Here is a 12,295-nt window from a genome sequence, read left to right on the forward strand (position 1 = left end):
AAGAGACTCAAAAATCAGTCAGTTGTCAACTAATAAGCCAACAGAAAATGAATGTAAATCATATACTGTTGATTGATATCAGTTTGTACACACAAATAAAAAGCGCTGAGAACAACTACACTGATATTTTTGTTTTTGTGTCTTCATGAGAAACTGGAGAGCAAGTATGTACTTGCATGTGTCCTACATGTCTGTAGGACATGTACTGCTATGCAAGAGGACTAGAAGTAATTATGAGTATTAACTTAAAACTGATGACTTACTAGTTACCATAATTTCCTCCCTTACAAAGTACAGAACTTAGATAACATTCCCACAGATACTAAGAAATCTGCATCTAATAAATACTAATAAAAATAGGTTTATAGCAACATATCTAACACAAGCTTTAATTAATTTAAATTCACAACACATTTATGAAATAGAAGATTACTATCCTCATTTACAGAAGGGAAACTGAAGAAACAATTTATTTAACATAGGAAATCAGCAATAGATGACAGAAAGGAACTTTGCTCCAGGTCAACACTTTGCTAGAAAAAGCATCCAACCTCTCAAGAATAGATATTTTTCAGAATCTACTTTCAACAAAGATCTGTAGAACTTTTCAAAAAAACAGAAATGACAGCTTAGAATAATTTGAGTACGTGTTACTGAGATGTGACATTTGTTAGAATATCAGATTCACTGATCTCTGTTCTGCTGTTGTGAAAGTCTGACTGGAATTAGAGCTTGAGTATTGGGCTGCAACATCTTCACTCCTCACAATACATATCCAGTGCAGCAGGGGATGCATGCTTGTGAACAGCTTACTCTACCCAACTATAATCATATAAACACAATCATTGTTCTTAGCAGTATCACCTACATGGTAGACCACTGAACCAAAGCAAATAATCAAGCCTATAGAAAGGACTTTAATGAAAGATGCTTCTGCATATCAGCTGACTTTAAAAAAAAAAAAAATTGACCTTGTGAGATTTCTGAAGCAGCAAACACATCAGAGATTCAATACCTGCAGCAAAACCAAGCCTGTCCTTCATGTTCCTGTAATGTTTAATCAGGTACTGTCTATAGATCACTTTGTGGAAGAATCTTAAAGTCATTAACGTTTGTGTATTCTGAGTTCATAAGAGAATTCTAAACTGAATAGACAGGTCTGGAAAGTTTTGTCTGGAATTCCCTTTTATGTATTATTTTTCTGATACTGAGGAAAGTAACTAGGGCAGAATGTTTTTACAAGCCATCTGCTTTACCATGGTGCAGACCATATCATCCCTTTTGCTCTAATAAGACCAGGTAAAAAAGGCCTTGTGTTGGTCAAGCACTGTAAATGAGTGAGTTCAGAAAATACTTGAACAGAGGGCAGTAATGCAGCAAACACAGAATAGACTTCCATCCCAACTATGAAATTAACATCACTTTTAGTACAAAGTGTGACTTTGTAAACATTGTAACTAGAAAAAAAAAGTTACATCTCTGAAAAAAAAAATTAGCTCTTTCAGAAACAAACTATTCACAACAGAAAAAACAGAGCAAAAAGTGAAGAGAGATACATGTAACTTCCAGAGAAATAACATCAAAAATGCTAGCAACAAAATTACATAACAGATGGGGATTAAAAAACATCTAACACCAGTAAAACACTGACCAGTTTCTTCTATTTACATGTAACTGAATCTCCTTCTCTTCCACAATGGCCACTAGATATATCCTAAGAAAAACAATTATGAAACATCTATTGCTTGACCACCAGATCTTGACACTCCTTGAACAAAGTATGTCAGCATCAAATGTTAATAATCACTGAAAGACGCTTGAAAATTTGCCGGCTTCTAGGACTATGAAAAACTTACTGTTGCCAAATTCAATTTGTGAGTTGCACCCAAAACAAGTTTTAGGTTATTGATTTGATATAATTTGACTATGCAGAGTAGTAACAATGAGTTCAGCCACATTTAACTGGAGCTTTGATCTGTGGAGTACAAGACCTGAATTCTACATAGTCTATTGAAAAAAATAAAAAGGAAAATAAATAAAGTAGAAGATAACAACCTCCTTTGCATGTCAAACACTTTAGCACAGGTGACCTTCAGCCAAATGGTGAGATTGCAAATTGCAAATATATACTATGTAGAAGTGTTTCTTGTTGAGATTTTCTTCAATCTAGTTAGTTTAGTTATTAATCTGTATATCACTATGCAAACTTCCATCAGAATTAATACTGCCATGTCATACCTGTTCAGTGATCTGAACATTAATAGTTTTAATTAATATTTTTTACATAATAGCAAATAACATATCTACTTCAGGTCAAGGTAAATAGCTACTGATATGAGTAACACAAATCACCTTGAAATAATACAAAATATATCACACAAAAGTTTTCCCCAAGCAATTACAAAATGTTTGGGACTGGTCAAGGAAGACAATCCAAGCAGCCACTTTCAGGCTGTCTCAGGGATGCTCATAAAGACAAATGTATAATTTTGATCCAAAAGATCAAAATTCTAGGAATTTCTGTCCCATCAAGGTCCTTTTGTTTCTACCAACATTTTCATTTAGGCAATGTGGCAATGGACACACTTCATTAGGCAATTTCAAGATAGGTTTATAGAAGGCATAAAAAAATATCCCCTCCTCTCAAAAAGCTGAGTAAGTATTAGAGTGGCTTTATAAATTGTAAAGTGTGTAAGTAGGACAAAGTCTTAGTAACTACCTCCTGAAGTATGACAGAAAGCTCACATCTTCGGTTCACCCAAAGGCCGGAATCTGCTGACGTCACTGTCTTTACCCACCACGGTACAGACAAACATGAAGGAATAACCATATAATCATAACCATATAAGTCAGACTAGAAACAGCTACTGCTTCTCTCAAAGTTAATTAAATCACTTAAAATTCTGCTCATATATAATCTTGAGAAAATAAATGGCTCAAAACTTTTGTTAAACAACCATCTCCATATGCAACAGGGCTGCTTACCAACTATGCTGTTTAGATTTCCTCTTACCTCCAGTGTCATGCACACTGTGCTAATTGCTACTTTGATTTCTCCATCTGAAATCTCCTTGAGATCCTTCAGCATAATTTCCTCAATACTTACACCTGTTTGAGAAGAGAGTAGAATTTCAATATATACAAGCATCTACAGCTGACAGATGCAGCAACATAAATTAAAAACACAGCTTAGACTTTAATGTTGAGCCTTTTATATTTTAGGACATCCTATGAGAAAACCATAACAATATTTCAGAGCTTAATGTTTCTAGAGGGATTCTTAAAGTAAGGAAGAGATTTAAGGGTGGGGGGCAGAAAGCAAAGGATGAAGAACTAAGTCTCCTGCAATGAAGTTGTGTGAACACTCACATTTTTTAAGCAAACAGAATTCCAGTTTATGATAAATGTATAGATAAACCATTCCTACAGTCTAACATGAAATCACTAACACAAAACGTCTCTGGAATGAGTAAGATATTGAAAACCTCATATGGAATACTATGGTATTTATAAAATATTCAGAAGCAAAAGGCTTAAGATATTCTGTAAAGGAAGTCATTCAACCTTTCTCACAAACTGATACCAACACCAATGGGTGTTGCTTATACACATCAAACAGTGAATGAACCAACTAGATGTTTAGTACCATAGAAATATAAAGCAGATATTATCATTGGAAACTATGGTGTAAAATTGGAATTGCTTCACGCTGCAAAGAGGCATGTTGATATATTTAGGTATGATGTATTGAAAATCCACCTCTCTCTCTCTCTGAGAGAGATGTCTGTCTAAAATGCTATAAAGATTCTAAAAATAAATATATATCATGTACAGGGCCATGGTCATGTCACACGATCAAAAATAGACATGATAGCCAAACGTCTGTTTAAAGAAAGCTGCAAGCCACTTGGTTCCATGTAGGGTGGCAACTAAAACGTCCAAAGACTTGTAAAGCTTAGTAGCAGAGCATCCAAAATGTGTTTGCGTGACTGGCTTTTAAGAGGCAGCCAAATATCAACTTAAGCCAGTGAAATGAATCCTCTCATTACTGTTCCTGTATAGAGTCCAGCTACTGCATTCAATCTAACAAAAAGATGAACTGGTTAATGTTCACATATTTATTACATTTATGTATCTGTTCTTTTAAAAATATTTATAGATCACTTGTAGACTTTCTGGTGGACTACAGCCCACTGTGCCTCAAACAAATGAATTCATTAATTCAGGCCAATAAACCATTATTTCTTTTATTAAAATTACTGGCAACCAATGCCACACATACTGAATCCGCTGGATCTACTTGTCCAAGCTTTGGCTTGGATAATAGGGTGAACTTCATAGTCCAAGTACATGACAAACATTACTAAACCAACTTCCCAGGCAATTGGCAGAACTAAGAACTGAGCTCCATAAAAGCCACTGGGTCTTTCCAATCCAGGCTGAAATCAATTCATTTCTGAACTATGATTCCTTGACTAATGTCTGGAGGAACTTCAGGGAACTATGTTAAGATTTATAGCCCTGAATTAATTTAGCTTGCAACCTCACTGAAAGAAAGAGCAAGTGAAGCAGCACCTCAAGTTCTGTCCTTAACTACCAGCTAGGGCAGCTGCCTCAGGCTGATGGTCTGAATTCAGATGGGAGAATTCTGCAGATGAGCAGACAGAGAATGGTAAACGAAGACTATGAGTCTGTATGGACTCTGTGCACACCTGATATATCAAACCAAGAAATATCTCAGAAATTCAATACTCACTCTTTGGTAGTAACTTGATAGCAAATGCCATATAACAAAGACAGTAAAACGTGAGTTATTGCAACAATTTTCTTCAGGCTTGCAGAGCATCCCTTCAAAAGCCTGCTGCCAAATTTGGGGTTCAAACATTCCCACTTTTGATCATCGGAAAAATGACAACTATGTTCATCTACTTCCAGCAGAAGAAAATAAAGAACTGCAATTTTCCCACTGCTTCTTTAATCTTGGTCTGAAGCCAAATTCACTTCACCTGTACACAGCACTTGATAAATCTGGGAAGGTTCAGAAGATAAAATCCAATCCCACACCATATAGGCAACTGCAGTCCTATGTCTGCACATGGGCTGACACATTGATTAAGCACCTGTACCTCATCAGCACAATTTTTTTACTAGAATACACTTGTAAAATCAATATATGAAATAAATTAATGTTTACTTTATCTGTAAAAGCAATACAAGATTATTTAGGAGTTCAGTAGTTCCTCAACAGAAATTACAATTCCATGATTCAGAACGTAGGCCACTTCATTTAAAATTAAATATAATACATGTAACTGTCAATGAAGGTAGCATGCTCCAACTATTTTCACCTAACACAATAAGCTGATATATTCTGATACCATTACCTAACTAAATTTTTAAAGAGTCTGAAACATGGAAGCAAGTTGCATTACCTTGTGGGTTAAATGAAGTCTCCTGGAGAACAGAGATAATTTCCTCTCGTGGGGGAAGATCTGGAAACTTTTCCTCTAGGATTGACAGTACTTTCTCCTGTTGGTCTGTAATTCTGTCAGCTTCCAAAGACATGCACTTGAAGAGAATGCTTCCTGAAACATTGAAAGACAAAAATTAATGCCTCCTGTAAACAGCAAAGAGAAACAAGACTGTTTACTGTACCGCCATCCAAGCCCCTTCCTTCTCGGAGGCTGTCTCCACTGACAAGTTCACTGAATTAGATATGGAATGCTTTTCACAGACACATCCTCCTAACATGATGGCAGTTTCTAAAATCTGAACTGGGTGGCTTGTCAGGGCCTATGCTACAGCTAACTGGCTGGTCCCAGTGCTGCCATGCTGTGCAGCACACTTCTACACATCTAATGCATCTCTGCTGCATGGCCACTAGCAAGCAGTGGGACATCACGGCTTGTTCCTCTCTCCAGCCATGAGACCAAGTGTTGGTATGTTTGGAAACAGTAAATCCATACTGCCAGCCTTCCATCTAGAAACATGTAAATGAACTGCTACAATGGATATAAGGAAGAAATCCTTTACAATGAGATTGGTAAGACACTGCAACAGGCTGCCCGGAGAAACTGTGGATGCCCCATCACTGGAAGTGGTGAAGGTCAGGTTGGACAGGGCTTCAAGCTACCTGATAAGTAATTAAGACATCCCTGTATGTGGCAGAGGGGTTGGACTAGATGATCTTAAAGTCATTAGTCATTTTGATGTAACTGACTTCAGATGATTCCTCATCAATGAATGTAACAAAAAAGCACAGCACATTCAACCAAACAAAATGATGCATTCAATTTTAAAATCTGAGAGAAATATAGTCCATTAACTTCACCATAATCGGTATGCTCTTACAATATAGAGGTGAGTTTGGTATCTTTTCAGACAACTATGTGCTGCATATATTCCATCCTGGATGTGAAATGTTCCTGATGGTTCAAGGTTTAAAGTCACCCTTTCATTCCCTGGAGACTGGGATCCCATTTACTAATATATCCAAAGATAGTCTTCACTTCCAATTACTCACACAAAATCAAGGATAATAAAATCTTATACTTCAGCACTGAAGTTATTTATTTCTGTACTGTGCACAGTGATTTCAAACAAGCACATGATTGCATTGCATCATGCTAGATCAATAAGCAGATCAGTACAATACTATAAAATGGTCAATGTAAGCCAAAATGTTTAGGCTTCGGCACAGAGCCAAAAGAAGAAGAGATAAACTCGCACATAGCCATCCTCAATCTCACTAGACCGATTAGGACCCAACATCTAGTACATATCCATTTTTCTCTTACGTGGTCATGACATAAAACAATGAAAACCATTTCTTCAAAATTCATAAAGCACTTGCAACACAAAAGTTTTGTCATGCTAAGTGCACAACTCCTTACTAGACAAATCCTGTGTGGATCAAATAATGAGTAATGCTTAACAAGACAAAAGCTGTTCCCCATCAGATCTTAATTTCTGGAAATTCACATACATGAAATTCCATTCTGTGTTTCTGTTACAGATACTGTAACTGCCAATATTCTTTTAATTCTCAGAATTCCTTCCTTTATGTCAGTCTTATCATCACTTTAGGACAACGCTCCTGCCCTACTCCATAGCATTAAAAATATTAAAGATATATAGACTGCACGAAAATCATGCATACTGACCCAGACTAACATTTGTAAATTTAAGTACAGAAAACATGGCTCCACAGCAAGCAGATTTCAGATGTCTTCAGGTAAATAACTGATATATCAAAGTACCCAAGATACTTATATACATTTGCAAGGCCTGTTTTTCAGTTCCTTTTATAAGAAGCAAGTTTCTCAATCAGCAGCCTCAAGGATGCTTCATCTAAAAATATCCCTTGTTGTATCTCCTCTAAAAGTATCTCTCGTTGTTCCCACTCTAACCAGATCACAGTGCTTGTGCTACACATTCTTGTTCACACCTTGGGAAGGCAGTGACCAGAATGAGTTAGGCAGCCCACAACACACTCCCAGTCAGCACAAAGCTGCACCTGGATAAACGGCAGCTCAGGGACCAGGCTGCATGAATTATTTTAGCAACAGCAATCTTCTGCTTTTTCAGCACCCTTTTTTTCTTCCAGAGAAATTGCTCATGCACACACAAAGAAAACAGGGACTCCAGCAGAAAGTACTGAACCTACGACACATGCTCTAAACGCATCACACAGGTACCTACTGGAGGGAGGCTGTAGCACGCCCCGCGCAGCCCTCCAGCAGCACCAGGATGAGCTAGGCAGCCTGTCCATCTGCACAGGTCCTCACACATACCACCTGTCCAACTTCTACCACAGCCATGTGGCTTTGTGGGGGTGGTGGGGGCAGTATTTGAGGAAGACCAAGGAGATAAAATCTTAAACTGAACATACTGGAAAACGCAGTGTGAGTTGCGTATCCAATCAGTCTCATCAGTTTTGAAGTCAACATGATGTGAGCTTCATCGTCTGTCTGATTATACACACCGTACTACTGTGTAGGGGAGGGCTGGTGTCAGCTCAGCAACTTTTGATTCATTTTAGCTCCATATACCACAAAACATTCCAGCTTGGTTACAGGGTTGATTGTGAACTGAACAATAACTACACCACAGCTTTTATCCAGTCAGTCCTGAATTTCGACTAAGCTCTAAGACAAATGCAGAACTATGTCCTTCCTAAAACATTGTAAAAGCTCAACCATATAGAAACAGTCACGACAATTTCTGTGTCCTGGAATTTAAGGAAAAGTATTTTTTCCTGTTTCTCACAGAAACAATTCCCAAGCTATTACAATAAAACTAAAGAGATTAATTAACTTTTTTTTCTATGTATGTATTTCAAATAGGTGGTGTTCCCACCCAGCACAGGCAGTTTCTGCTGTAAAGTTCCGGGCTGGGACATCAAATTAAACTGATTAGCTCCGGGCCCAATGTAGCTTAGCTTTTCTAGAGCCAAGCAAAGAGGACTGGGAAGCAAGACAGGAAGGCAGCTGGACGAAGAAGAGGAAGTGTCTCACATTTCTCCTACTGCAGGAAACACCAGAACTGTCAGCAGAAAGCTGTGGTTACACCCAGACAATCCTAGCAACCAGGTCAGTGCCTGGCTGAGACTTTATCAAGTGCCTGAACCATAACAGCTATGCAGCATCAAAAACCATAAGAAGTATTCATTTGCTAAAATAATACATGGACTTCTTTCACAGCAAAGTGGTTCTACTATGGTGTTGCAGCAGCATTGCTCACGTCAATAAAACTGGCTTAATTCTCCTAAACACATGGATTGGTGGAAGGAAACTTAGACATTCTTTATCTATTCCTCAATTAAAAGGGATGGAATGATTGCCTAGGACACACTATTGTAGCCCACTGTGAATTTTAACAGGTACTAGTGTGCATTTGCCTCTTGCTTTGCATATGTGTGTCCAGTTCTCAGTTTATTCAATGGCAAGATCGTCTTGGATTTGATCTCACCTTTGGCAGGACACAGACATTACAGTAAAGTTGTAAAAACAGAACGTGTTTTGATATGCACTGTACTGCAGCATCTAACTGGAAGCCTTTGCCTTTTACTGCTCAGTTCACGTCAGGGTCAATCCCTTTGCATATCGTGATCCAAAGCAAACTTAGAAATTTGGGGATTTATCACTTAATACAAGAATGAAATGCAGTAAGCCTGAAACAATGCCTCATCATAGGCAGATGTCTTAGAAAGGTTTTTAAAACGCTGTTTTTCCCACTTGTCACCACAATACTGCAGTGCTTACAATTGCTAACTTTTCTACTAGGATGAAAGCAAGAAAAGGATCCTTCTCAAATTAACAGGGTGTCAGCAAGCCCTGAGATCAACATTTATTCTTCCTTCGTTCTTTAATACTATGCTTATCAGCAAGAAAGGCAGGCACACGTCTTCTCTCCCAAGCATCCTCAGCATCCTTATGAGGGTTAAGATTCCAGGTAATTCAGAAAAACAGTTCACACAAGGTAGTTCTGCTTGGCCAAAGGTCCGTAGTCCCATTTAGTCACGTGCTCTTTTCTAAGTACCTGCTGTAAAAGAGATACACAGGCTCAGAAATCTCCTGCAGTTTTTACTGACTGCTGGTGTAACTCCCCCAGGGTTTCTGAAAGCATAATGGAAGCTGCTCTGTCTGCTGACAAGAACAGAGAAAAGAAATAGGTAATACAAGATTCAATATTATTTCTTGTGTACATCACACTACATTATATTTTTCTCCAAAGAAGAGGTCACTAGAAAACAGGCTAGGACTCAAAAAAAATGTGCTTTTTATTGTTTTTTTGCAAAGCAGTTTGGAAGTGGAGCACTAGTTTTGCCAAAAGCAATTGCTGTGCATTAATATTAAACATGATCTAATGAAGGCAGAAGTCGTTTTGGGAAAACATTAGGAACAGCACAAGCATCTCCTGAATCACAAGTTTATGGCTGCAAAAAACACTACAATGAAAAGACAGGCATTTCTCCTGTCAAGGTTTTGTTCCATGACCTGGAAAAATAAAGGACAGGGAGAAGTGGAAAACCAACAGTCCCTCATGGAAAGTATACTTCAACACTCCGGACCCCCCAAAAAAACCACAAACCAAAAATGTAAAATGGACCCAAGCAAGCAGTCTTTATTGCAATTAACAGTGAAGTCACAAAGCTAGAACAATATTTAACTGGGGGGGGGGGGGGGCGGGGGCGTGGCGGGGGCAGCACTGCCTCCAAGAAATCTGTTTCCATACATAAACACAAAAGTAGCAGTCCAAGTAAGTGCAGTGTTTGGTGAAGTTCAAAATGCTTCTTTCTTTCTGGCATTTATATTAGGGAGGCATCAAAACAGGGAACATGTGAATCATCTGATCAATGTACAAGACGGGGAAAAAAAAAATGGCATCATTCCTAAAGTCCTTAAAAGGGCATTTCTTAACATTTGTCTGGGTGGCTAGAATAACAACATAATTTTCTCTACTGAAAGTCAGCCTGCCCCAACAGGGCACAAAAAGACCTCAGCCACGCAGCTCACAACTAGCAAAAGCAGATTCGCCTCCAAAAAAAAATAATGCTGATGCTCTTGCTGTAAATCTGTCTCTATTTACATGTTGCAGTCTGCACCTTGTGGCATCCTTCAAGGCCTTATACAAATAAACATAAGGAGGCATTTTTGAGAGTGCACTGACCCAAGGTACCTGACAGCGAGTGCTTGGAATCACATCCTTGCCAGCTGGCTGCAACAGAAAATGTAATGATTCAGCAGTTTAATGGATCTTGAGTTTGGCAACAGTCCCCTTGTAAACATCTCTGGGGAAATAAAATAATACAGGCCCAAGACTCTGGCAGGTTCTATAATTGTTTGCTTCTGGCACAAATCCAGGGGCAGCACAAGCTCTAACTTAAGGCAAATATGGCTGTAAACACTGACTCTAAATGCAGGCTCTGTTCAAAGACCAAGGGTAGAAATAACTTACAGCATGTCTGACAGGAAGACAAGATACCAGGAAAGCATTCAGCTGAAAAAAAGTCCTTAAATATTAACCTGCCTAAATCAATAATGTACAGTTTCACAGGAAAAGTCTTTTCTCTTGACTTTTTTTTTTTTTTTTAAATACAGACAAGCAGGTGAAGTTTGTTCAAAGTTGAAATACTGCAGGTTATAAACACCTGCCTTTGTTATTAAATAAAAAGATTGCTAATAGACTGTAAGAAAAAAGTTTGAAAAAGAGGCAACAAATGAAGCTGTCACAGCCACTATGCAATAATTATTAAAACATGAGACACTTGTATTATTTTTCAAGTCTTCTAGCAAAATACTCACTGGAAAGCCAGAAAATGAGAGACTAGTTCCCAGCACACAGACTCAATGTTAGGATTTCTCAGCTATTTTATGAAAATAAAATCCTAATTCTCAGCACTTTGAGATCCACTTTGGCCTTCTGTTCTGAACTTCCCCCAAAATTTATACAAATTAACAATATACAGATTCTAATATACATTGGAAGTAACATAACAAGTCTCGAAGACCCAGCAGGGCCTTTTCACTGGCTCTATGCCCACAAGTGCTGCCAGAGAGAGGGGCCACCCTGTGAGCCCCTACGCACGCAGCCACGGGTAGTGAGGATGAAGCAGCCATCTCTACTTCCAGGACATGGTATGCGGTCCCTTTATCTCCTGTGCTCACAGCTGAGATACATTTCAAAAGCTATACTTTATGGGCAAGGACTTTGACAGCAGGCCATGGTATATATACAGAGAAACACAAAAGCTAGACTTGGTAGGTTGTATTTGATCTTTTATTTTCAGACTGCTTATAGATCAGCCATCTACATACATTTATATCTAGGAATTACTTTTTTTTTGTCTTACCAAAACCAGTAATGGGACTTACTGACTCTTCTGAATTTGCAATGGAAGGTTCTTCAATACCAAAACCCTTTTCTGATTCCAGAGACCCACAACAGGACTTACTGTATTGCTTAGCCCTCTATACGTACAAACTGTGTTGCTGGGAGAAACTGAAAAGCACAAAGCCACAAGTGCAGCTCTCTTTTTTTTTTGTTTAGGCTTTGTCAATCACTTCTCATACCATGTAGGAGAAGGTATGCAGGGACTCCTATTTCCACTAAGTTCCTCAAACATACAATACCAAATGCAGCAATTAAAATGAAATTACTAATTTAGGAAAAAAAAAGCTACTATCTCCCTCAAAACTAGAAGTGCTGTATCTAATGCAAATACTTCCAATATTTCTCTAATAAAAGCATTTTATTTTAATTTGGACACAGACTAGACAGCCAAAATATGCAG

The 12,295-nt window shown here is 38.2% G+C and overlaps 1 protein-coding gene across 6 annotated transcripts in view; it reads right to left on the bottom strand.

The window, feature by feature from the left end:
• Positions 1-12,295, bottom strand: part of PRUNE2 (prune homolog 2 with BCH domain) — a 148,859-nt gene that overhangs the window by 99,295 nt on the left and 37,269 nt on the right. For all 6 annotated transcript variants that reach the window (XM_080371679.1, XM_080371678.1, XM_080371676.1 and 3 more), the window contains 2 exons: positions 5,433-5,585; positions 3,014-3,108 (listed from right to left, as the gene is read on the bottom strand). In XM_080371679.1, the coding sequence (XP_080227805.1) occupies positions 3,014-3,108; positions 5,433-5,585 (248 nt within the window). The remainder of the gene's footprint in view (positions 1-3,013; positions 3,109-5,432; positions 5,586-12,295) is intronic.

Source organism: Falco punctatus (assembly GCF_963210335.1).
Source record: "Falco punctatus genome assembly, chromosome: Z".
In the NCBI taxonomy this organism is placed as follows: Eukaryota; Metazoa; Chordata; class Aves; order Falconiformes; family Falconidae; genus Falco; species Falco punctatus.